The following is a 27787-nucleotide window of genomic DNA, read 5'->3' on the forward strand; positions in this document are numbered from 1 at the left end:
TTTACATTTATGCAATTTAGAGGGACATTTTCATGTCCTCTATTATCCAGCCTAATTTCAGGGAACCAGTGAGAAAACGGATGTGAATCAATAGTTAATACAATTATACAAACCTAGCCTATAGTAATATCAGTAGTAATATCAGATACACTATTTCTGCTTCATTAACTGTTTCATTTTCTATTTACACATTTTATTGTGTTAATATTTCCTACTTCCTATAACATTTTCACCTAGTTCCCTATCAGCAAAAATAAACAGCTAAATTCAGTGGATAAACAGAAATAGTACAAAACACTATAACAATTACTCACACGTTGGGACTTTGTTGTTCTTCTCTCACTTTCATATAGGCTACATGTTTTCTTTGTATTTGTTTGTCTTTGTAGCATGCCGTTTCAAATGTTCTGCTTTCACTGTCCTCATTCACATGTAAAAGTTTGCCAAGTTTGTTTTATCTCTCTTAAGCATGTCTGTTACTCTACTGATAAGGAGCTAGGTCACAAAGCTCTTTACTACCACCACCAACACCACCCCTCTCTCTTTCTCTCTGAGTCCCTATCTTCCCCACAGAATAGATTTTTAGGGGGGGATCTAAAAGGAAAGAAGAAAGGATGCCTATCATTTTCAGTGTTCATGGAGGAATTAGTTGACTTTGTTCACAGTGCCAGTCAGTTACAGTCCCTCAAGATGTTAAGTTATCTCTGTACTCACCCATCGACATATACACTGCACCGGGATGATACATGGTGACGTAATATGGTTCCTCTGGTTCCTCAGTGTTGATAGGTGACTTGCTTAGCAGAGGGGGATTCAGTTCGGGTGATGGAGGGAGAGTAGTTGCTGTCGCCGTCATCTCGTCTGGTGCCCGGTGTTCCTGTGGTTGGGACGGGAGTTCAAACACCCCAACTGAACCAGTGCCAACCCCTGTTGTGTTGAATGGGTTGCGCTCCATGGATAGTAGCCAGCTTACAGCGTTTTTTTCAAAGGAATATTCTGGTGGTTTTGTAGGCTCCTTGTGTCGAGGTGGTGGTAGTTCCGTTTGATATGGTTTCAGATGACTTGGTTTCACACCTTTGTGGTCTATGTTACAATTTGCAGTTTGGAGAGGAGATAGCTCATGGTCTAATTGATGTTTCCGCAGTTTTGAAACCTTTGACGTGTCATGTTCAACAGGAGCAGTTGCAGGGGATTTTAAAGAGGAGCAGAGTAGGCCTTGTTGTCCAGCTAGAGAGGTTCCACCTTCGGGATTAACTGTGGTGGTCTCAGTTGAAGGTACCGCCAGACAGATCTTGTAGTCTTTTGACTGAGGGACCGCAATCTGAAGGGCTTCCCATTTCTGATTAGTGTCTTGTGAATGGCTGCCATTATCAACTGAAATCTGTGGATTTTTACACTGATCTCTGAACAAAAATCTGGGTTTCTGTGTGGTCTTGATATTTCCAGGTGCGCCAGTCTGTTTAATGGGTTGAAACGAGGAATCTGGTGAGATTACCTTTCTAGACTCCTCCTCATAAGATTTTTCATGTACAGTGTCCTTTAGGAACGTTGACTCGTTCCTCATTCCACTGTCGAAATGTCTTCTATGGCTTTCTTTAGTTGGCAGAAGAATTGATTGACCCGAGACATGGTCAGTGGAAAGTGTCTTTCTGCTGGGCTGCATTTTATCATAAATTGGGTTTTTAGAATTAATGATGGAGCGCGCAGTCTGGAGAAAATGCTTATTTTGAGAGTGGTCTATGTGCTTATTTGGAGTCCTAAGCCTTGACTGAGAGGCGGGTCCATCCCTCATCGAATACTTTTCTCCCTCAACAGAATGTATGGCCTTAATCCCTTCAGACACTGAGAAAGTGCTTCTTCTAGCTGCCACTCCACCTGGCAGAATTGCAATAGCTTGAGCCTCTCTGTTTGACTTAGATTTTTTGATTGTCGCAAGATCCTCTTTCCCGACAGGACACGTAGCCGTAGGTATAGGTTTTTCGATTTTCTCCGATTTCCTTAAGCCAAGTTTAGCTTGCAACAGGCAAGCATTCTGAGACACGACTTTAGGTCTGTGGGATTGAGAATGGTGAGTGACCAAGTGATTCACTGACTGTCTGGGGAGCATATCCCTTGAAAACGATGCTGACACAGATCTTCTCAAATCAGAGCGAGTAAAGTTCAATAAAGCATCTTGATCAAGAATGTTGTGCTTTTCTGTCTTCAGTGACCACTGTTTATTGAGCTCAGGCTGACCTTTGACATTAGAAATTGGTATTGATTTAGCCCGTCTTTCTTTGGCTACAGGAGAACTCCTTTTGTCTCCTATGTTTTCAAAAGGCATCGTCTGGCATTGGGATGTCGGAGAGGGACTCAGTCTGGGTGTGGGGACAATCGACGTTGGAGATATTCTTGGCTTAGGTTCTAGGACTGTGATTAATGAAGAAGAAACACTTAACTTTGGGAAGGGGGGCTTTATGGTTATGCTTGGCTTCAGAGTAGGCAAAGAATTTGGCCCTGGGGTAGGAAGAAGAAAAGAGACGTTGGACCTTGTGAGAAGATCCGGAGAGATGTATGTTTTGGGCTTTTCCCTGGGAAGTGTTGCAGCCCTGTCTGTCCTGTCTCTCTGTGAATGCTGATGGCACAAAGAAAACGAAGCAGGCTGATCTGATACAGATATGGACGATCGAGAAGCACAGATCGGAACAAAACATCTGGAGCTAAAAGGGGGAAAATATAGAAAACAATGGGGAAAATATTTAATATAAAGAAAAGTCCCAATTACTAAAATACATTTCAAAGTAATTGATGACCACATTACACAGAAAAAACACTGGCCATTACCTGTCATAGGCTAACTGTTTGTTGTGTCTTTCAAAGATGAGACCCTGGTCATCAAAGGATGGGATTTGGATGGGTTTCTTTTTGACAACGGGGGAAGAAAGGGGGAGAGGAAGCGACAAAGGGACTGGTAGCGTTTTCTTAGGCGACTCAGATACTCGAGGGAGCATGGGTGTGAGGTGGTCAATAACACTCATTGTGTGGTGGATTATTAAGGGAGACAGATGTAAAAGGACAAAGCCTTGAGAAAAATGAAAGAGGAAAAAGGGAGGCGAAATTGTTCTTAGTTGCAATTATCAAAATGTCCCGCAGAAACCATTTATTCAAACAAAATATACAATGTATCAGGACGAGAGTGTACAATTTCACTGTACCAATGCATTACTCACATATTTACAATATTAATACTTTTCTCAAAAACTGATGCAAAGGAGAAAATGAAAAACTGACCTGGCGCGCTACTTCCAGCTCTATCTCTGTTGTTGATGGGGAGTGTGTCAGGAAAAGAAAGAGAGCATGCAGAGAATGGGACAGTAGGAAGTGGTGGGTAGTGGGTACAGAAGTCACATTCTCTCCATTCCTCCACTCTAAAGCTGCACTGTTGCATTGCCCACACTCCTCTACTTTTGATTTAGTTATCTTCATGCAAATCTCTCGTCTGTCTGTGAATATGAAATCTTGTTTGTGGGTAAATTGGAATGCTTCTTTGTGGACGATTTCCACTAGTTTAGAATTAGATTTGTTCCTCATTTTGTGGTAAATACTAACACAGAAAACATTTAATTGTAGTGAAAGTAAGATAAGAAGGCAATTAAGAGTTGATGATAAAAACTATTTTTATTTTTCATATGAATACAAGGAAGCATTTGGTGAGTAATTTTTGTGTTATAGACTACACACAACCACAATTCCCTTTCCATGCTGTCCAGTAAAAGTAGAAATGAGAACAAATAAATATACACTTTTGAGCTTTACGAAATATACTCTTTCTCTAATCTAACATTGGCACCTTAAAGAACGTGTTGCCTTTATTTAGTTTATTTGGCATGTACCATAGTGTGGTAAAGTCAGACCCTCCAACACCGCAGCATACTGGCTCAGTCGCACTAACATAGCAGCTGCCTTGCCATGCTGAAGTTGCCAGGTTTGCTTTCTTCCCAATTGGCAACAAATTCATTGCACTTCGATTATTAATCTCATTCATTAAATGCACTACATAAGTAAACGTCATGATGTATGCAAAGTGATTGTCCAAGTTACAAAACATAATGTAAAATTTGGCACAAGTATAAGATGGCATGAAATCTATATCAAATACATCTTCTTGTTTGAGTGGCATTACACATTTCTAAAGGAGCGCATGTCTGTCATGCATCTAGTCCTCTCTCCCTTCCTCCTTCCATTGAGTTGCATTCAAATTCTTAAAAAAAAAAAAGTCCTGTCCTTGACAACTTTCCCCAGATCTCCATAGTAAATAATGAGGGAGGTCAAGGGAAAGTTGCAATGAAAGGACAAAGGGTGCATTTGTAGAGACCACAACACAGCCTCTTTCTTCCCCCTTTATCTCTCTCCGCAGGAACTGTTTTCCATCCCATAGGTGTCCAGACAGCGCCCCCGTCCAGATGGCCTGTCCTCCACTCCATGTCCCACTGGTCATATCAGGGCATTGCTATCATCATCCATGCAGTTCACACTGGCAACCAGTGGGTGGTGCCGGACTGTCTTGCTGCTCCACTTGTGTGCGTCCTGGAGCCCGGGCTCGAGGAAGTACAGGCAGGCGCCGAACCCGGCCAGCACCAGAACAGACACCAGCAGGTAGAGGGGGACAAACCAGTCCAAGAACATCCAAGACATACTGACATGGATGGAGGAAAGGGGGGATGAGGGGCGAGGAGAGAGGATAAGAGTGGAAGTGGAGGAAATAAATAGATGGGAATGAGGGAGGAGAAAGGGAGGGAAAGAAGGCATAGCAGAGTTTAAGGGAGGGTGGATAAGATTTGGAGCGGTTACTTGTTCAAGGCCATCTAAAAGTCTTCCTCGTTAAAGTCTTTTGAGACCAAATGTAATGAAAGACCTCTGCAGCATCAGTGTTTCACTAACACATCAGGAACAGAGTTCTTCCTCATTGTAGTAACCTTATTCAGAACATTGTGGTGGGGGTTGCAGAAATTACTCAACCATCATCAACTATTATATGATCATTCAACCTCCTTATTAATCCCATCAGGCTAGAATTACATCATTGCCAATCTATCAATTACAGTTAAGCACATACATCCGAAGCTTAGTCTTACATACCTGTAGTCTCTGCTGTATCACTTTGTCCCTGTGAGGTTTGTTGTTATGTAATAGTCCGTGGCGGACAGTCAAATCAATAAGATAATCTTCAGACCTAGTGCGGTCAGTGCTGCTGCCGTCTGTTGCACATGGGATAATAGAATCACAGGTGCTCTCAGAGACAGGAGACAGAAGCTGCATGCGGGTTCATCATCCAGCTCTCCATTCTGACGTCACGTTCAGAGGGTGAGGGTTGCCATGACAACATCCTTGCTGATGGGTGAGAGGAGGGAGTGGGAGGGAAAGTTATATAACTATAACATTTTTTTTTCTTTTTGGGAGGGACAGAGCAAGCCCTTCAGATCTCTCTGGATGCTTGCCGCCTTGCTGCGTAAAATCAATTCCACTCCACTTAACACGGAGGCCATCACAGTTTATGTGACATTGAGAGGGCCATTTTTGTGTGAGCAGCAGCTCTGAGATCAACTCATAGGGTCTGCAGATGCAATGTTTTAGTCACTGCCTTTCCCCTTTATGTTGTTCTTTTTTGTTTATTTATTTAAGCAAAAACACAAACACATCAGACAAATCAAAACAATACAAACACATCACACACTAAAGAAAACCACTACGTACATACTGTACATGCTGAAGATCAAGTTGGGCACTCAGGTAAACAACCATACATATATAAACAGTATATATAGACACACATGTATACATCTCTCCACCTAGTTGAGTAATTTGGTATATATCCAACAGACCATATACACATATATATATATACAGTATATATATATATATATATATATATATATATATATATATATATATATATAGATATAGACTTTACCTATAGACGTTTATAATTCTATAAAATATTTACAGTTGAAACATTCTTGAATAGGTATAATTTGTTATTTCATAAATCATAAAAAAGAAATAAGTTTCCACAGTATGCAAATATTGAATTAATCTTCCCAATATGTGCCAAATGTATGCATTCTTTTTTAGACAAGGACTAAATATTATACACAGAAAGCATGGCCTACATATTTCAAAGCTGCATGAAAAAGCAATCTTTTAATAATTTTTTAGGTCTTGGTCAAAGAACATAAAATACAATGAAATGTAGATGAGCTAGGCAGATGGGCTCCAAAGACAAAACCTTGTTATATAGCAACAAGTAGTTTGACTGTCTATGACTTTCCATGTAATTGATTCACATAAACACAGAATACATTCTCTTTAAATTATTTAAATGATGAAAGCATTTATTTCAGTTCTGTAACATACACATTTGAAACAGTACACTATGCACAAACAGTTACAACTTGTTTGATTAATTAATCAATAATTAATCATATTAATTAAAAGGTATGCCTAAAATAACATGAATCAGATGGTTAATCTCAAGTATGATTGACTTGACTACAGTTACAATGCACTAATGTGAAGAAGAGAAGAGATTATCTTATTGTCAATGTACACAAGGCATTTTGGGGGGTCCAGTGCCTTGCTCAAGGGCACTTAGGCAGGATGGTGGGCACCGTCAATGTAACACCAGCCACCCTTCAGTCACCAGCTCACAGCTGGAATACACTCTCCTGTCAGAGACAGGGATCGAACCAGCAACCTTTTGGTTACTGGCCTGCCTCTTTATCTCTCTAGGCCATCCTGTCTCCATCCTGCCTAGTGTGTGCGTGCGTGTCTGTGTTGTATACAGTACAGTATGAATACATTTTAATATGGCTAAAAACAGTCAATAACATGTTTACTTCTTAATATTAGTTTAAGATTACATTCTCATTTCAGGTACTTGTGCAGACAACTATTGTATTCATCCTAATGACCTCTATGAATGTTTACACAATACGTTCGAATTCTAAAGTAGCTTTGTAGAGAAGTGTAGATTGTCCCAGTTCATACTGGGAATATAAGGCACCATGGAATACTGCGGTAGCACAATTAACTCATTCCCCGCCAACGACGAATATACTCGTTATTGGCCGCCAATAGAATAACGCCAACAACGTTATTTGATCGTTATTTCTTTAACACTTTGGCTGCCATGGGTTAAATTCATTATCAACCGTAGGTTGCCGGCTCTATTTGTCTATAGAGAAAGTCCCCTTCTTTGCAGGGCTATAACTTTTTTAATTCTATTGCTACATTGCCATTATTAGGGCCCATTCAAAGTCCTATATGTATTGTTCATTGTGTAGCAACGTTAAACGTTTTCATTCACATATTCATAGTAAAGTATGGTCTAATGTATAAGTATGTTTTCATCTCTTTCTGCAGCTTTCTCCAGAACGTGATCTATAGCCCCAAATACATTATATTGATGATGCAATACAGTTTTATGGCAATCAGCGCGATATAAAAAATTCCAACTAGACGTACTTCTAGAAGTTACTACACGTCATCTGATGTTGACCGGATGGGCTAGGGGGCGTTTATAATTCCGTGGGCAGCGTTATACCAATCATCTAATGTGGGTCAAATGTTGATAATAGCAGTTAGTATCGAAGACGGTAACTTTACACACTAAAACTCACCCCAGTCTCCGCGCGCCGTTGGGCGATCATCGTAGAGTAGAAATTTTACCATTATGGGATGTCGATTTACCCGGTCCATCTCCAGCTTGTATAATGGTATATACGTCCAAATCATGTTGTTTATCGAGTTATTGGCAATCGATCGCTATGTAGTGTGTCGAGATCGAGTCCCGGAACCTATAGCTAGTGCCCGGAAGTAATACGGCCGACCAGCACAATCTCCATAGCACTTCCTGTTAAGAAATATGAATCCGATCCCAGATTTTTGAAATATTGATATTAAAGACGCTGTAAAGCGTCTTCGGCAACTTGAGCATGGCCGGGAATGACGTGTTTAGGCGTTTTCCGGCAGCCAAAGTGTTAATTAGCTATTTCCATTCATAAATCATCCAGGAAGGCTGTGGTACCATAGGCAATGTGTCTGAGATCGCAAAGGTCCAATACCGCCGCCTGGTGGTATGCGGCCGATTTTGCACTTCCTTTGAGACTCTGTATCTCTCTGTGCGTCATTGAAATTCCTCCGGGCGGACATTTCTAGTAACGTGGATCAAGAGCATCACCGATTGCATTGAATAGTTTTCGGGACGCCCGATTCATTATGCTGTGGGGGGTTATGTCGTGGCCCAAATGGACATACGATCTAGCAGATGGCAATCAAATAATTGGAGTATTCTTTTTGGAATCTCATCGGCCACAGGTAAGAGCAATTTAACGTCCATTTCAGCTTGGTTGTGCATTGTTTCATAGCCATCGCCCTGATCAGCATAGCTGTTGTACTAACGAATGGCATTATTGACAATCAATTAATCAGAAACGTGTGTATAGGGACGAAATGTCAATGGATTAAGTATAATATACATCGCAGGCTATTACTAGCCTCCCAGGAATTACCCTAAACCGCTCTAAAACCATACTTATATTCACCACGGTATAAAACGGGAATGTATGGATGGAAAAAAGATTCCCTTTTCACATCTTGAACGATAGATACTCAATGTCAAATGGGCCATAGTATTGCATCCATAGCTATAATATTTAAATAGTTATAGCCCTGCAAACAAGGTGAGCGACTCCCATCGTTTACAGCGGTGGCGGTAGCTACTACAGGATGAGGCTAATCCCCGGCAGTCAATGAGTTAAGCACCGTATCTTAGTGTTTTGAGGCAAGATGATGAAGAACATAATACTATGAATTATGTATCACAGTTTTCTGGTATAATGTGTGTGTGTGTGTGTGTGTGTGTGTGTGTGTGCAGGGGCGTAGCTGGGGGGGGGGGGGGGGGAGCTTAGGATGATTCCAAGGGCCCAGCACTGGGGGGGGTCCAAAAAAGAAGAAAGAAAAAGTATATTTTTTATTTTTTACTAGACATCACTCAGTTATATTATTGATGCTCTCATTGATACTATATTTGTTTCTGAAGTGTGTGTGTGTGTGTGTGTGTGTGTGTGTGTGTGTGTGTGTGTGTGTGTGTGTGTGTGTGTGTGTGTGTGTGTGTGTGTGTGTGTGTGTGTGTGTGTGTGTGTGATATATAGAGAGAGGGGGGGCTTTGGTAGACTATTGCATTGGTCCATTCATTGAAGATGAACACAATGCGACATCTAGCCCCTTTCGTGACTGCGGTGCTGGGGCTCAACCGCAGTCACTCTCAGGTGGGACGCGACCAGTTTAAAAAGAAACTACTAAGCGTAATCGGGGGGCTCGGGGTGTGTCAAAAATAGATCAGATATGAATTTCAAAGATACCCAGCGTACAATATGGGTTTAACACAGCTTTACAGTGGGGTCTGGAAGCTCGGAGTTGCTAATAAACAGTTTAAAGGCCAACTTGCATGTTGTATTTTTGTTCAATAAACAATGTGACTAGGCCAACGCTGACTTTCATGAAGAGGAAAAAAAGATTATCGAAATTGACCCAGTTTTAGCACTTTTATCAAACATTTTGTTGACCAAACCACAAGCTCCACGCACATACATATTTTAATTGCATGTTTCATAGCGTGCGTGTGTCATCTTAATGCTGACGTCACATCAGGGGCAGCAGGGGCTCTGAGACTCACAGGCAGGTAGTGGCAGGAAGCAGAGCCTTGCTACTACTAGCCGAGTGATGAATGAAAATGTATCTGTTTCACCTAACAACACTATTGCTCCGTGATCATAGCCATTCATCTCTAAAGCTAACCACTATTTGTAACAGCCACAACCACGTTACCATATTTGTAATAATGTAAATCATTGTGTCGTTGTACATATTGTGTATGCAACGTTAGCAGCTAACGTAGCTTAGCTTGGTAGCCGCCGTTCTTGAAACTCCTAACAAAGCCCGAATTAAAATGGTTCTCTCCTCTTTGTATACCTTTGTCCTCACAAGTATTCTGCCAGGGAACTTATGGACACGACAATAGTAGTTATAAGGTGTTTGATCATTGTGTCGTTGTACATATGCACCGAGTGCAGCTAAGGGGGCTATCCACCGAGTGCAGCTAAAGGGGCTATCCACCGAGTGCAGCTAAAGGGGCTATTGTATCAACATGCCGCAACGTGTAGCTAACGTAGCTTGCATGATGCGTGTGCAGTGCTTTGCCCCACAGGACCTACACATTTTACTCGTTCCCAAAACTCTTTTACATGCACGACAGTAGCCATAATGCTAACGTTAGCGGGGTAACGTTAGCCAGAGCGATATAATAATAATAATAATAATAATAATTTAGGACCTGCTCCGAGGTCACCATTTGGCACACATGCGAACCATGCATACAATGCGTATCTGCGATTAACCCATCCCGTCGTCCTTCCCCCCCAAGGGCAGCCGGGAGCAGACAGGCGCCACGTGAGCCGCGCCAGGGGACCAATCCAAGTGCTCCTGTCCGTCTTCGTCAAGGACGCCACAGCGTTAGCGATCTTGTTGTTGTGCATGTTTTTCCATTGGGTTTATCTTATCGGGGGGGGAAACCCTTGCGAGCACGGGGAGAACATGCAAACTCCACACAGAAAGGCCTGGGAGATACCCCACCTGGGTAACTGGCATCATGGAAACCTGGTCCGCAAGCGGGATTCGAACCCTGGACCTTCTTGCTGTGAGGCGACAGTGTTAACCACTACACCACCGTGCCGTATATATAGCCAGCTTGGTACTATGACCCGGGGATCAGGCGACAGCCCACAGACCAGTAGCGCTGCTGTACTGAACAACAGGCTGCCTAGTGGTAAATGTAGTTCTTTTTTTTACGACATTAAAAACATTATAACTATCTTGTTTCAACCAGTTGTAGCTGGTCCATCAAAGTCTCCGACGATTAAAGCCATTTGCGTCTTGTAAGGCGTCCATTTGGATCAAGGAAATAGCTTTCTGCACTCGTCAAAACTCCTTGTAGTGGATCAGAAGTAGGGGAAAGATACCGGATGTGACGTCATGGCCCTGATAGCTCTGATAAGCTTTTTAATTTGCTCGTGCATGTTATTCGTGCATGGACCTTTTTAACCATTTCTGAGTGGCATTTCCGGCGTCAAATGGAAAAAAATAAATAATGAAATTATATACCAATGATGTAAACTACCCATAATTGATCAGTAGGGTTTAACCTGCAAGTTGGGCTTTAAATCATTGTTACAAAGCGAGTGGTACTTACAGAGCGAGCCGTGTATTTCCGCCATTAGTGTCACCGCGCATGCGCACCAGGCAGCAAATGCGATTTCACGTGCTCGCATTCGGTGGGGGCCTACAAATACATTCTTTCATGGGGCCCAGAATCTACAGCTACGCCCCTGTGTGTGTGTGTGTGTGTGTGTGTGTGTGTGTGTGTGTGTGTGTGTGTGTGTGTGTGTGTGTGTGTGTGTGTGTGTGTGTGTGTGTGTGTGTGTTATAACTTGGCTGTTTGTGAGTCCTCAGCAGGACTGTCAGCCTGTGAGGCAACTTTGGTCTGCAGGAAGTCAGAAACAAAGGGGGCAATGCTCTCTGGACAGTTCAGGTGGACATGATGATCTCCTGGCACTGTCACCACAGTACCCTGAGAGAAGTGAGAGAAGTGAGAGAGAGAGAGAGAGAGAGAGAGAGAGAGAGAGAGAGAGAGAGAGAGAGAGAGAGAGAGAGAGAGAGAGAGAGAGAGAGGGAGAGAGGGAGAAAGATAATCAATACTCTTCCCCCTGACTGGCAGTGTGTAGTGGAAATACCTCTTTAAATTCACGAATGTGTTGCACATTTGAAGAATATCTTTCAGTCATTAATGATGTCAAAGTGATTGTCCACATTTTCCAGAAGACTTTCAGTCCATCCCAAAAGGTTTCTGATATATTGTTATCAGCACAAGTTGAAGTCAATGGGAGCATGAAACAAGTCAGATTAATTCCAAGCTCCACCATCGACTTCCACATTTTAATTGAGGTGGGAGCAGGAAACACATAAAAAAAAGACATTTAACAGATAGTCTTTATTGTTCCTTCACTCCATCAGCTGCATTCTGTGCCAGTATATGTAGGTCAGTGTCGGGTCTGCAGCTATACATGTTTCTGCTGCCTCTGATGTTGAGCTGGTACTATGGTGCTTCACTGGCAGATATGCAGTGGTCTGTCTGGAAGGTACAGCTAATCATAGATTTAAGAAATCAAAAACAGTCACTCACACACGCATGCATGCGTATCAGAGCATGTGAGCGGCGCGGCGCGGGGAGCGAAGCGGGTGGTTTTGAAGTGAGCGGCGGAGTGGGTTTTAAAATGGGTCGGCGCGACTTCCGGAGCGAGAGTTCTCCTCTGCTCCAATCCGCTCCGGGCCGCTCACAGTGGTTTAACACTGATGTAATATACATGTAGTACAATGCCAAAGCAACAGGTGGCGATGTACAAACATGAAGGCCATTTTCAACCAATGAGAAGGGTGAACCGTCACTCACATCCTGCTAGACCAAAGTATATTCCACCATTGTTGTTGTTGTTAGCTTACATGCTAACGTGAATGGCAGCGACCATAGCATTGTGGCTAGGCTAGCTACCATCGCTTAGTAGAGCTAGTTGAATGGATATTACGTTATTTAACATTGCAGAATGGGTACAATTACAATACGGCTCAATACAAACAATAAGGGGCCCAGGGGTGTAGACTGTTGTAGTTTGGTCAAATCAAGCTAATTTAAATCATGCTCCAAAAAAAAATATTCTGCCGAGCGAGCTGTGGAGCGATGTGGAGCGGGGAGCGCTTGATTCGTAAATGAAGGTGAGCGGTGAGCGACTTGGGGGCGGGGTCAACATGAGCGATTAGCGGAGCGGAACAAGCCGTCTAGAGCGAAGAGCGGATATCTCGCCCGCGCCGATCCGCTCACATGCTCTGATGCGTATGCAGTATGCACACAAACAGACAGACACAAAAAATTATGTGAATCCCTACCCTCCTTCAAAACCGCTCTCAAAGAGCACCTACGGTTGGCTGCAATTAGAAACTGGCCCCCGGTAAATGTCCAACCCCCCCACCCAACCCCCTCCAATGTACAGTTTCTTCCCCTTTGAATGTATATGTATTTTTTATGATCTCTCTCAGGCCCTGTCCACACGATCACGGGTATTAATGACACAGTTTTTTTTTTAATTATGCAAAAAAAAATAACTCTGTCCACACGACTGGTTTAAACTCTGCACCGAGTGACGTCATATACATGTAGTACAATGCCAAAGCAGTAGGTGGCGATGTTGTTCAGACATGAAGGCCATTTCAACCAATCAGAAAAGGTTGAACGCTCACTACACTTCCTGCTTAAAAACAACAAAGTCACCATCTTTAAATACCTCGCGTTAGCCATTTAGCCAACGTAGCATTTATTTTTCAGCAAAGAAAGTGCAATAAAAGTGCAATAAACAAAACGGATACATTCACTGTGTGTTCTGCCTCTCATTTGTTGATGAAACAAAACCAACATCAACACAATTTACCACCAAGAGCGGATACTTTAGTCTCACAAAAAGATCTCCGGTGTTGTTAGCTACATGCTAATGTGAATGGCATTCTCCATGTGGGCCCTTTTGAGGATGATTTGCCCACCGGCACTATGGCGACCTCTAGTGGCTCGGGTGTGCATATTTTTTTATACAATATATATATATATATCGGGCGGCTAAGTGGTGCAGTGGGCAAGGCGCTCGCCACTAACGCAGGAGATGCTGGGTTTGAGCCCAGCTCTCGGCGTTGCTTCCGGCTTGGCTGGTCGTTCATACTAATACAATTGGCAGTATTAGGGGGTGGGAAAGCCGATGGGTGGGGATCGGACGTTGTGGACAGCGACTCCTACAGGTCGGTTGGTGCGCCTGTACAGCAGAATCAGGAAGCAACGGGGGCAGCGTGAGCCTCCCACGCGTTACTCCTCGCCGCTGAGAGATCGCGCTGTACAGGTGAAAAGATGCAACGGTTGCCTCCTCGTGTACCGGAGGGGACACGTGATGCAAGGCTTCGTCCACATTGCAGCTGGCCAGTGGGAGGCATGGTCTAACAACGTTCGAGACAGGGGAGGGTAGAATTGGATAATACGAAATTGGGATGGGAGAAAAATAGAAAATGGGGAGAAAAAGTAGATAAAAAAAAAAAAATATATATATATATATATATATATATATATATATATATATATATATCGAATTAAAGCCCCATTTGTTGCCTGTCGATAGCCCTTTCAGGTGACAAAATCCGTTCAGCGGTTCTCGAGTTACATGCCGATATTTGAGGCTTGCGCAAAGTACACAATATTGCGCAAATTGCTGGATTATGTCGTAGATCAGATGGACATCAGATGGACCAGATGGCGATCAAACAATTGGAATATTCTTTTTGGAATACCCCTGACCACAGGTAAGGACTATCTGATGTCAATTTCAGCTTGATCCAACAATATTTTCATACCGATCCAGCTGATCGGCGTGTGTTGTGGTAATAACGAATGCCTGTTACTGGCAATCAAAGCATCAGAAACGACCCCCCCCTTTCATGCATTCATGATGAAACATAATACCTATTATATACATTTGATTTGGAAATAGTAGCGTGTCCAGGGACGAAACGCCAACGCTTTTAGTAGAATTCACATTGCGCCCTATATCCAGCCATCCAGGAATTAGCACGGATCATTCCGAAATTATACTTATATTCACCACGGTATAACGCGCGAATGTATTCATGAAAAAAATTATTCTTTTTTGCATCTTGGACAGAAGATGACTGTCAAATGTCCATAGTATTGTATCCATAGCTATAATATAGAATATAGATATAGCTCTACAAACAATGTGACGCACTCCTATCTTTAACAGCGTGGCCTAGCTAGAACAGGATGAGGAATATCCTCGGCCCTGAATGAGTTAACACATTGGGCGCCAGCCATTAGCCTGGTCCTTGTGGCTAACGTGCCAGCTTTCCATAGCATATTTTCACTGTGCGTCACTATGTTTGGAGAGCTATATCTATCTATATTCTACATTATAGCTATGGAGACAATACTATGGTCATTTGACAGTGACTTTCTTCCGTCGAACATGCAAAAAAGAGATAATTTGTTCATGCATACGTTCGTGCGTTATCCCGTGGTGAATATAAGTATAGTTTAGGAGTGATACAGGATAATTCCTGAAAAGCTTTAGGGCGCTATGTGTATTCTACTATAAGCGTTGGGGTTTCTTGCCTGGACACGCTACTATTTCCAAATCAAATGTATATAATAGGTATTATGTTTCATCATGAATGCATGAAACGGGGGGGGGGGGGTTGCTTTGATGGCCAGTAACGGAATTCATGTTGAACACTACACACGCTGATCAGCTGGATCTATATGAAAACATTGTTGGATCAAGCTGATGTCAGATAGTCCTTACCTTTGATCGGGGTTATTCCAAAAAGAATATTCCAATTGTCTGATCGCGATTTCCAGTATTGGTGTCCATCTGGTCCCAGACATAATTTGGCACAATTTATGGATCGAGTGTGCCAGATGCGTTTCGAAGTGGTCGGATGAAGCGATTTACTCGGCTCCGTCTAAATTTAGCGCCCGGAGGGATTTAAGTGTAACACAGGGTGAGATATAAGGTTTCAAAGGGTGGGCAACACTGCGATCTAGCAGGATGCGGCCGGTATTGCACTTTGGCGAACTCAGAATCCTTTCCTATGGCAACACTAGGTCAGTGGATGAATAATGAATAAAAATATTGAATAAAAGAAAAAACGACCAAATAACGAGCTTACTCGTTGTTGGCGTTCAACACTTACTCGTTGTTGGCGGGGAATGAGTTAACAATTGTTTGTATTGAGCCGTACTGTATTGTACCCATTCTGCAATCTGTTAATAAAGTTTTCAATCAATCAATCAAACACACACACACACACACACTCAGATTTATTTCAGGTGCATACTTACATTTAGGTCCTTATAGCCCTGGATTAATGCTGTGGTAAATATCTTTTGTTCTGGTTCAGCAAAAATCTTTTCAAAGCCTTCCTCTGCTCTGTAGGGACAAAAATAGATATAGTTATAGTACACTGTGTTTAGGGCTGGGTATTATTTGACATTTTTATTAAATACAGATACAATAACAGAACAATATATTGTGCATGGTGTACTTAAGTGATCCAAGGCAATAAATCAACCCAAAGAGATTTGTGATGATTTTGTCAATACAATAATGCTAGTAGTAAGACAGCTTTTTTAAGTATTGAAGTATTGAAAATTGGTATTGTTTGATCACAATATTATTATTATTTAGGCTACTACTGGGCCCAGTATTTAATTTTGCATAATGTATATTGTAAGTACCTGGAATAACTTTGGCCACATAATTAGTACCCATTAAAATGGTTTATCTGGGGATCCATTCTAATACCAGAGAACAGAATGCTGTGAGTTGTTTGCAAATGATCCATCAGGCAGATCTCAGTGTGCAGGTTGAAGGTAGCACGTCTAGCTCTCTTAGTGTATCCAAGGGTTTGCCCCAGGGATCAATCCTGGGAACCCTCCTATTCACTATATACAGGGCTCCAGGGTGCGCCCGTTTTGGTCGCATTTTGCGACCAAATCTCAGTGCCGTGCGACTGGATGTTTTCCCTTGTCGCACTGGTGCTCCCAGCAGGTCTGTCTGTCTGTGTGTATGTATAGTTTTTTTTCCCCGTGGCCAAGTGCGTTCTAAAAATGTTTTATCTCTGCCTTTGATTGGCTATAACACGTGCATTATGCAAAGACCAGCCCCGATCTGGCTCTGATTGGCTCTGATCATCACCCTGCCATTATTATTCGCTGAATGACGGGATAAACAAAAAAGCCATGTGAGAATTGAAACGATAAAAAAAAACACAGTGTCTCATACTGGTTTCATAATACAACGTTTCCGAATGGACGTTTGGATTAAACAAAGTGTATGCAGTGATGCTTTCCCAGCGGAACACAAGCTGCTTAATGTTACACAGGTATGTTATACACGTTAATTAAGCTATGTAACGTTAGACCGCAGCCCTTTAGCTTTAGCTAACGTTAAGATAGCAGGAGCCGTCGGCCAACAAAGCTGTTTCAACATTCACACAAACACAATGGATTATCATTCAAACGTTATTCAAGCCTTCCGTGACCAGTAAGTAGGTACATCTACTACTCAACCGCAGCAATGTGCGCTATGTGCTTAAACTTTGCTAGTAAAGACTCGACAGTACGCTTACGCTGGGTTGAGGCGTGGGCGGAAGTGGCCAAAATAAAATACCTGAAAGACTATTAGTATAGGGAGGTGTAGTGGTTACTTCCTGGTCTATAGGGAGGTGTAGTGGTTACTTCCTGGTCTATAGGGAGGTGTAGTGGTTACTTCCTGGTCTATAGGGAGGTGTAGTGGTTACATGATTGCTGTTTCCGGCCGGTCCATCATCTTGAAAACACAATGTATTTGCCCATTGCCAATTTCTAAATCGTCTCGTTTAAAACAAATAAAGCATCAACATTTGCATGGTGTACCTTTCTGTGCTTATTCATCCACAATCTATAGCTCAACATGAAAATATTCGCAATTAATTGTAAAATAAAAAATCGCTGAATTTTATTTCAACCAAAAATGCTCAACAAATAATGTTAGTGATAGAAGGGAACTCATTTTGTGCAAAAATGGAAAGCTTTCCAAATGTTCATGAGGTAGAATTGTTACAATAGCCGATAATCCATTTCCCCAAAGATAAATCCCTATACGGGTGGACCTCGCAGGCGGTCCAAAGTGACGTCAGACTACACCTCCCTATTTAGGAGCAAATTGTTTGCATGATTAAAAGCGATGGTTCAAACATCCGTTCGAAAAACCCTGGCGAATGTTCGAATCCCAAAAACAGGCTTGGGACAGCTCTAACTGGAGCTGAGCTGAATGTGTTAAAATAGACATAAAAAGGTGAAGGATTGGACTTTGCGAGCTAACTGTAATACAATGTTATTTTTTTACAATAATTTACATAACATCTTAAGAAATTACTAATGTGTATGGAAACTGACAAAAAAAGGCGCAGTGGAAATGTTTGGGTGCACCTAAATTATGTGCTGGTGCACCTAAATGAAAAAGTTAGGCGCACTGGTGGAACCAATGTAAAAAGTTAGTCTGGAGCCCTGATATATATATCAACATTATTTTGTTTATGTCGATGATACTGTGATATACCGCTCGGCGTCTACACCAAACCAGGCTCTTTGTCAGCTACAACATGGTTTTAATACTGTATTACTCACCCTGTGTGATTTAAAACTTGTTTTGAATGCTGACTAAACCAAACTCATGTTGTTTTCAAATGCAAAGACAACCCCTTCATCTATCATCACCTTTCAGGGCTCTGAGATTGAGTCTATATCTCAATATAATAATAATAATATCTAGGAATCGTACCTCACATTTGTCAATTGGTAAAAAAAATAATAAAGTTGAAATTGATTTAGAAAATCTTGATTTTCCTTTTAGATTTGATTGGTTTGATTTGATTTGCTCTTTGTATAGTCATGTTGGATGGTTTGCCTTGTTCACCCGTGGATTTAACCACTGGCATGATTTTATTCATAAGGCTATTCTTGGTTTGCTTCCATCTTACCTACAGATCTACATCCTTCAGAAAAGTATGGGAAGTTATCATCTTTGTTCCCAGGAAGTATTCCTACTATCTGTCCATAAAGCCTGTACTGAATCAGGAAAAGAGTTTAAGTTGCTGTTCCCTCTGCTTGGAATCAGTTGCAAAATGGTCTGAATCTTCGGGAGCTGGTCTTACTGGATGCATTTAAAGTCATTCTTAACACTTTCTGCGCAAAACGGGTTTCGCCGCCATGCGTTGAGCGCCATACCCAAGAATTCTCGGGGTTTGATCCTTTGATATTTTCCCTTTGATCCCGTTCTATACACTCAGCCGGAGCTCCCTAGGTCTCCCTGGCATATCTGTCTACGTTGGAATTGCAATGACGATTGAATCTCACCAGGTGGCAGTATCGTCTACCTTTTTAACTCTGATCGTTTAGTTTAGACAGTGTCTGTCCTGATCCCTCTCTGTCCTGACTCGCTGTGAGGGGGAGGAGTTCTTGCAGAGCAATCGGTCTGAGATTTTCTCGCCTCAAAACCTATAGTTTCCCGTATACACGAGTATACACATATAAACGAGTAATCGCGATCGCCGATGGGATCACTGGGATTATTCTTTTTGGAGTACCTTCTGGCTAAGGTAAGGTACATTCTATGTCCATTTTACCGAACCTGAAACATGTTTCTGTACCGATCACAGTGTCGTATTTTACCGGACCTAAACCGTGCTTTTTGTAACGATCGCATTTTCGGGGGTAACACTACCCCCCCCCCCCTTGATGATTTTGTGAAGACACGTATGTATATGGTATATACCTTTGACTTGGAAGTATTTGGGGTTTCAGGCGACAACCAGAACGATTTGGGCATATTGCATATACCGCGTCATATCTCGCAATCTATGAAAAAATACTGGATTATTTTGGAAAGGGGCGATGTTTAGTGTGTAATAGCACACAAACTACAGTATGTAGAAATTAACTGGTTAGACCGTTTTGGACTATGAGTTTTGGACTATGAACAATGCCTGTCAAATGAGCCATACTATTGTCTCCATAGCTATAATACAGAACACACGATGGGTCTGCAAAACATCGCTAAAATGGTCAATAACGCTGGCGCCATTGAGTAAAGATGAGAAAAGAGCGTGGCGCTCAATGAGCTAATGACTTGGAGGCACATCTGGCTGCAGATATATTTTATTTGATTTTTTTATTATTATTATCTTTTTTCCCCTCCTTTTTCCTCCGTTTTTCTCCCATCCCAATGTTAGTCGTTATGCCAATTCCCAATCCCCTTCCTGGTCGCTGGGCACCTACCCCCTACAGTCGGTCTGGGAGAGTGGAGGCTATCACATGCTTCCTCCGACACACGTGTAGCCAATCAACCGCTTCTTTTCACCTGGCAGCGCGGACTCTCACTGAGAGGGTGTAACGTGTGGAAGGATCACACTACCCCCCTTAGATCCTTTCCTCGCTGAGCAGGCGCCCCGACCGAACTGTAGGAGTCGCTGTTTACAACGACCAGGACCCACCCACTGGCTTTCCCACCCTCTAGCACTGCCAATTGTGTTAGTACGACGGCCGGCCAAGCCGGAAGCAACGCAGAGAGCTGGGCTCGATACCAGTATCTCCTGCGTTGGTGGCGAGCGCCTTGCCCACTGCGCCACCGGCCGCCCTTGGCTGCAGATATCTTGATATATTTTTGTACTGCCCCTGTATGAACCCTGATGTGTGACAACTACTGATGGATATTTTGTAATTAATTAAAAATTGTATTGTACATTGTATGTTTTTATGTCTGCAACCCTGTTCATTGTGCTGCTGCCTGTGTCTTGGCCAGGGCGCTCTTGTAAAATGGATTTTTTATCTCAATAAAGACATTTTCCTGGTTAAATAAAAGAAAAATAATCCTATCACTTAAAATGAAATTGGTGTATATTTGTTTTTAATTAATTAATGAATTAATATAATGTAGTGCAGTACCAGTGGGAATAAAGGAGTGTTACTTACAGAATCACTAAGATGCGGGCCTGTATCCTTGACTGCAACTCCAGAGACTGTTCTTTACTAACACGCACTATGTTTTTCTGAAAACATTTTAGGAAACATGAGCACAAAATAAATCTTGAACAAAACACAACACCGAGTCCTTCTGTGTAAAGGTTCAAAAGTGACTTACTAGATTAATTCGAAAGTCTCTGGTGAATACAACTCCTGTTAAAAAAAGAAAAAAAAACACATTAAATTCCCAGTTCGAGAACAGAAAGAACACTTGGGATTATTCCATTCCATGATTTTACATTTAGGACGTCCAGCTACTTTTCAAGAGGAATGCAATCTCAAGATTCAAGAGGTTTATTCATCACATACATACACAAGACATATAGTGAAATGAAGGTGGCCATGCCCGCTTCGATTGTGCAAAAAATACAAATAGAATAAAATAGAATAGAAATAAAATAGACATGATAAAAGTACTAAGATAAAATACAAAAGGTAATGAGTCCTATGTAGTGTACACTATTATACAATATACAATCTATAATTGGCTACAAAAACAAATGGCAACAAGAAGGAAGAAGAGAACACAGGATGAAGTTGTACCTCCTTCCACTTCAGCAAGACCTCGTTCCAGGAGGGTGTGTACTGACGGCTCAGAGAGAGTGGGGTTTGCGGCTAGCAACCTGAGAGAGACCGACCATTTCTATTACAGAAAGCAATTTAACAAGCCCTTCACAATAAGGAAATAATTGAATGGCCCATCAGCTGGAGCAATGGATTACCTCTCAAACGCTTTCTCATACGTATAGACCCTCTTCTCCTCTTTCTTCTTCTCAAACTGCAGGATCTCTTCTATTCCCTGTCTCATCACTTTGGGCATTTCTTTCTAGGGATGAAAAGGATAAAAGCAAAAGACAAAAAAGACGAAAAGTGGGAAAACTTCACAATCATACAAAAGGTAACAATACTGCAGTAATTCAAGGAGGATGTGTCAAATCTGTCCTGGTACCTGATCTGTAGGTAAGAATCCATAGGAGTCCAGTAGAACGATGGAATCAACCATCTCAGGATACAGAGCACTGAACTGTGTGAAGCACAAAGAAACTACATGGACCATAGATATTCTCTGGGTGTTGCATTAATGACAGAAACTACATGGACCATAGATATTCTCTGGGTGTTGTATTAATGACGGAAACTACATGGACCATAGATATGCTCGGGGTGTTGTATGACGGATACGTGGGAAAACACACAGGAAACTGTTGTAACGCTTCTGTCACTTACCATTCCAGCGATGTTACCACCTATGAAAGAGAAAAGAGAGCAGACATACCAGTATTTCATAACATACAATGCACAGAAATGCCTTAGATCATCCAAATATTTGTTGGAGGGAAAAAACGATATATACTGTATGTATATATATATATATATATATATATATATATATATATATATATATATATATATATATATATATATATATATATATAGTACATAGTCTGCCACTCACCCATACTGTGGCCTATGATAGAGAATCTTGTCCACTGGAGAGCTGTGAAAGCAATTTCATGAATCATGAAGCAGGTACAATCAATGAACATATCTTGATAGTACTGCAAGGCTATTGCAGCGGCTTCTCAGTTCTAAAAATGAACAGAGAAACCACGATTTACAAATTAAGCCTACAAATGACGAAGAGCTGGATAAGTCAGCATTAAAATGTTTTTGACTAGCTGTTGTACTGTCTGTTTTACTGTCAATCCATATGTTTTGTCATGTGAATGTAATCCATCAACCCAAAGTAGTACACATCATTCTGTCTTGGTGAATTTATGCAACATTCCAACTTACAGTCTTTAGTTAAGTCTTTACACGACATGTGCTTTCATAGTGCTTAAGCCTGCAGTAGGTAACGTCCTCTAATTAACGTTTTGTTTGAATTCTGACAAACACATAAACACACACCCATGCGAGAGGCTGGAGCAGAGAAACATGGCAGACGAAAACAACGCAGAATGGCAACAATAAGGTATGAAAACAGCTTATTTTGTGATTTAAAAAATTTGTATATATTCTCAGAAATGTACCACAAGACTGAAAAAAATTTACATATTTGTTTGAATGTGATCGCAGATGACCCGCCCTCTTGCAAGTTACCCACAGCATGTTTATGTGTACGTTTTTGTTAGTGCACGACACAAGAGGTGACCCACCCTCTCTGGTAGCTATAGACCCCTCTGTGCATCAATGCACAGTGCACGCACAATTTCCATCAAGTATGAAACTATACATGAAGTGTTACATTCACACACCGTCAATGACTCTCCGTACATCAGCCACATAAGCAGGAAAGGTATAGAAGACTCCGGGAGGACGATGGGATGAGAGACCATGACCTGATAAGTCCACTGCCACATATTTACATTCTGTCAATGGAGAGAGAGAGAGAGAGAGAGAGAGAGAGAGAGAGAGAGAGAGAGAGAGAGAGAGAGAGAGAGAGAGAGAGAGAGAGGATAAAGAACAGTGTAACTAAAGTTTATGAAACCTTTCTCCTACTGCACTGAACCCCTCTTAAAGAGTAACTATCACAACTATCCCATGGTAATTTTTCTGCCCTAGTGGTTGATATTTGCACCCTGCCGCACCCCCAGCTGTGATGTCATAAGAGTACCTCTTATTATAAATCAACCAGTACCTCCCCTGGTAGTCAGGTGTTATAAATTAACCAGTAGCTCCCCTGGTAGTCATGTGTTATAAATCAACCAGTACCTCCCCTGGTAGACATGTGTTATAAATCAACCAGTACCTCCCCTGGTAGACATGTGTTATAAATCAACCAGTACCTCCCCTGGTAGACATGTGTTATAAATCAACCAGTACCTCCCCTGGTAGACATGTGTTATAAATCAACCAGTACCTCCCCTGGTAGACATGTGTTATAAATCAACCAGTACCTCCCCTGGTAGACATGTGTTATAAATCAACCAGTACCTCCCCTGGTAGACATGTGTTATAAATCAACCAGTACCTCCCCTGGTAGACATGTGTTATAAATCAACCAGTACCTCCCCTGGTAGACATGTGTTATAAATCAACCAGTTTGTTGAACTTCCAGTGTGAAGCAATAGAGGCCTTGCACAGAATGTTTGCGTAGTTCTTTCTTCCAGCATGACTGACTGTAACATTGCAACAATTGTTTTGTACACAGCAATGGAAGAGACAACGGTTGATTGTGTTGATATGAGAAATATATCAACAAAATTATAATAATGTGGTGTCTTATTACTGGATCTTGTAAACAAGTCACAGACTCACAGTAGAATAGTAATATTGTGATTTTCTAGTGTATTACCTACTTTACCACTGCATTAAAATTTGAAAATATTTTATTTAGAAATGGTTACAGGCACTTAAAGAAAGAACTAAACAAACATTCCATGCAAGGCTCCTATTGGTAACTTGCTTTCAGAGTTGCTTCCCCAACACTTCCATTAACTGACTTATGTATTTCGCTGGTACTGTGTACCAAGTTACCGTTTGGTAGTAGGGGAATAAGAGTGTTGAATGTGCCACAGTTGTCAGCCCATCCATGGAGGCACAGCACCCGGCGGCCATGATCAGGACCCCAGACTTTACCTCTCATCTCTCCCCATGGCACTGGCACAATTAACTCTGAAATTGGAATAAAATATCAAATTAACGACATGGTATAACCTAAAGAGTTGACACTAGGGGTGGGACGATACATCGATCCAGATCGATACATCGATGTAATTATCAACAATCGAATCGGATCGATGCGATGTAATAAGATCGATTCATATCGATACTCTTATTTTGAAAATCCTGTGGCGAGTCTCATATCCGCCCAAGAACAACAGCAGTAGCTCCGTGTGTGTAGATGTTACAGCATAGCATTCTCCCTTTCTGTGTGTGTGTGTGTGCGCGCGTCTTTGGAAAGACCAGATGAGGTCAGAGGAGTTTGATGTTTAAATGTTATTTAAACATAAACAATATAATACATAATAAATGTAGGCCTATACATGATCATGCAACATCAACAAATTGTTGTAGGAACGGTTTGGGAGAGGGAGGTTGTGAGTTTTGAGTTCCAAAAAATTTAGCTTAAAGTTTAAAGCTCAATATATAAAAACGTGGCACTTTACAGTGAACAGGAGGTCTATTTGTATTAAAAACAATAGATTGATTTTCCTTTAAATGTCTGGAAGAGCTCAAAAATACAAATGTCAAATGATATTTTCATTACCTTTTTTTTGTTGATCTAAATGTTACTGATTGTGTTAAATGGGCATATGATATCATCTCATATCGATCGCAGGCACCTGAATCTAATCGTATCGTATTGTATCGTGAGAGACTTTGTGATATCGGCAAATATCGTATCGTTGTCCAAAGAATCGATATCGTATCGTATCATGATGAAACTGGTGATTCCCACCCCTAGTTGACACCATGTTGTGTTAACCCTTTGGAGGCCAAACCCGAGATAAGTCGGGTTAACTCGCCATGCTCTGGGCGCCAAACCCGAGATATCTCAGGTTTTAATCGATATTTCTTTTATTCGCTATATCCATTCATTTTTCATCCATCCAGCCTGAAGTTATCATTGGGAATGGGTCTGAGCTTGCAAAGGGCAAATACCGCCGCCTAACGTCTCCCGGATGGTATTGCACATCATTGGAATCCCTCTGGCTGGGGCTGTGCATCAATCTAAGAAATCCGGTTCAGGTTTTTCCTTTTCGGGCATGCAGTATCGTTATAACACATTGACAGGGGACACTCGGAGCAGCGTGGATTATGTGTTTTGGATATATAACGTTGGATCAATAAACGTGATCAATATTTGGAATGGCGATCAGGAATTGGATTAATCTTTTTGCAGGACATCAGATGTGAGGTAAGGACTTTATGTTACGAATCTTGGGTTAATCAGATGTTCCTTTCACCGCCATCGGAGCGCGTGTGTGTGTGTGTGTGTGTGTGTGTGTGTGTGTGTGAGGTTCGCGCTGACCAAAGTACAGAGAAGCGATTTTTCAGACCCTGCTTCTGTTTGCCCATTATAACACATATAATATCGATAATCTAGCGTTTATTTGAAAACTATTCATAAATCAAGCGACAAATGGCACGATTTCTAACGAAATACATTGAAGCTCGATTTGCTGGAGTTTATTGAGATGAGACAGAACGCTCTAGAAATATATTCATATTCATCATGGTATAAAACGGAAATGTATGTATGAAAAAATTATCTGTTTCATGCATGTTGACTGGAAGCAACTCATTGACGATCGCTGTGTTATTTAGATATATTATTGCTATTATATTTGATATATTTTAATATTATTTAAGCACTCGCAAATAAGTCCTATCCTACATTAGATAAAGCACTGGCACTGAAGGGCCATCAGCGCCCTCTGCTGTTGGCTCTGGAAGTGTTAACACCAGAGAGGTCGCATAGGAGGCTACACAAAATCATGTTAAACCCAGATTCGGCTCAAACAAGGGACTAAACACGTTTAGCAATTATGCCACATCAATGTGGTACGCCCTACCCACAGCTGTAAAGGAATGTGAATCACTACCCACCTTCAAAACCACTCTCAAAGAGCACCTACGAGAGACTGCAATTCGAAACTGGCCCCTGTAAATGTCCAAACGCAACCCCCTCCAATGTACAATAAATGTCCTATTAAACCCAATAATATACGAGACCCTCTTCTTGGGACCAAGTAAGGTTTCGTCGATAATCCAATGTACAGTTGACCCCCCCACCCCCTATGTACAGTTTCCCCCCCCCCCCTCCACCCCACCTACCAACCTTCTACCTATCAACCTCCTCCAATGTACAGTTTCTTCATCAAATGTATACTCTCTTTTTTAGACTCTTCTTGTATCACAAACAGTACTGTATTTGTAAATCTGGTATGTCATAAATGTATAGATGTAGTAGTACTGTATGTATGTCATGTATCATGTTATGATGAATTGAAAATGGGGGACCCTGATGTAAACAAGACGAAAGTATTTCTCTGGTCTGCATCCCCTTAACAATTGTGTGTATTGAGCTGTACTGTATTGTACCCATTCTGCAATCTGTTAATACAATTTTCAATCAATCAATCAAAAACACATTTGACTGATAGATTGCCCCATGTAAATAGCACCTGTTTAAATCTGACAAGGGGGGCAGATAACAAACATATATTACGATAGGTGCTATGGGTTATTGATTTAATAATAATTTGTGTCAACAAAGCACATGTCACCCCCTGATTACCTCTCGTTAGCTCCAGTCCCCTACTAGAAAGAGAGAGAGGGTGTTAGTTAAGTTACCTGCTTGTTTCAATGTAGCTGATGTCATCGTCACCAAATGTCTGACGCCTTTCAAAGTAGTTTGCATCATTCTGGAAGGCAATCTACGAATCTGGATAATGAATTAAACAGTAAAAACATAAGCCCGCAATGTCCACATACTATATCTACTTAATATATCATAAAATCGTTGGTTAACGGAATACCTATATTGATCATGCAGCTATTTTCTACCCATTGAAACGTCTATTATTTCCGCATGTTACACAACTAGATTCCATTGGATAACAGAGAAGTCATAATGGTCATACCGAACCAATGTACAATCGCGGAAAAACGTAGGAGGGACTTACCTCTCACCCAGTCATAATAAACATTATACCACTTTGCCACAAGGGGGCATCTGTGTCTGAGAATAAGATTGCTCCAAAGAGGATGCCTATATTAAAAGATGATTCCAAACTGCTTTTCATTGGACCACATGAAATGTACGCAGCAGACATAGACATGGCCTCATGGATTTCAGATAAACATTAATCTATTCTATGCCATTCGGTCATGCAGGCCAAAGCAAAATAAGTCATGTTTAATTCAGTTGATACATAATCAAAAACAATCGTTGTCTATTACCTATTAGTCCCAAGTGATTGAGTGTTTGTATGATTACTTCACATGGGATTTGGGTTTTAAACAACAATTACTAGTTTAACTATACTGTTGCGTTAGAAGGAGTTTAATACATTC

The 27787-nt window shown here is 41.5% G+C and overlaps 2 protein-coding genes across 2 annotated transcripts in view; both read right to left on the reverse strand.

Annotated features, from left to right (window-relative positions):
* septin3 (septin 3) overlaps nt 1-417 on the reverse strand; it is a 56048-nt gene extending 55631 nt beyond the window's left edge. Inside the window, exon 1 of the mRNA XM_084319076.1 lies at nt 315-417. The gene's annotated coding sequence lies outside the window, so the exon portion shown is untranslated. The remainder of the gene's footprint in view (nt 1-314) is intronic.
* An 8665-nt stretch (nt 418-9082) lies between these two features.
* On the reverse strand, nt 9083-27273 carry serhl (serine hydrolase like). The gene is made up of 12 exons (XM_084319077.1): nt 27065-27273; nt 24242-24379; nt 23020-23133; nt 22218-22259; nt 21989-22008; nt 21711-21785; nt 21484-21587; nt 21305-21384; nt 20880-20914; nt 20711-20787; nt 16040-16127; nt 9083-11665 (listed from the first exon to the last, which is right to left on the reverse strand). Exons 1-12 carry the CDS (start codon nt 27132-27134, stop codon nt 11519-11521), a joined length of 990 nt encoding a protein of 329 aa, XP_084175203.1. The 5' UTR covers nt 27135-27273; the 3' UTR covers nt 9083-11518.
* Nucleotides 27274-27787: the final 514 nt, after the last annotated feature.

Source organism: Notolepis coatsorum (assembly GCF_963971535.1).
Source record: "Notolepis coatsorum genome assembly, chromosome: 7".
Lineage (NCBI taxonomy): Eukaryota > Metazoa > Chordata > Actinopteri > Aulopiformes > Paralepididae > Notolepis > Notolepis coatsorum.

Excerpts from the sequence above, each read along its gene's own strand:
- serhl (XM_084319077.1), bottom strand. The coding sequence starts at position 27,134 with ATGATGCAAACTACTTTGAAAGGCGTCAGACATTTGGTGACGATGACA. Across the intron at positions 20,788-20,879 it reads GAGACTTTCGAATTAATCTA|AAAAACATAGTGCGTGTTAG; the intron begins GTAAGTCACTTT and ends AAATGTTTTCAG. Across the intron at positions 11,666-16,039 it reads AGGGCTATAAGGACCTAAAT|GGTACTGTGGTGACAGTGCC; the intron begins GTAAGTATGCAC and ends CACTTCTCTCAG.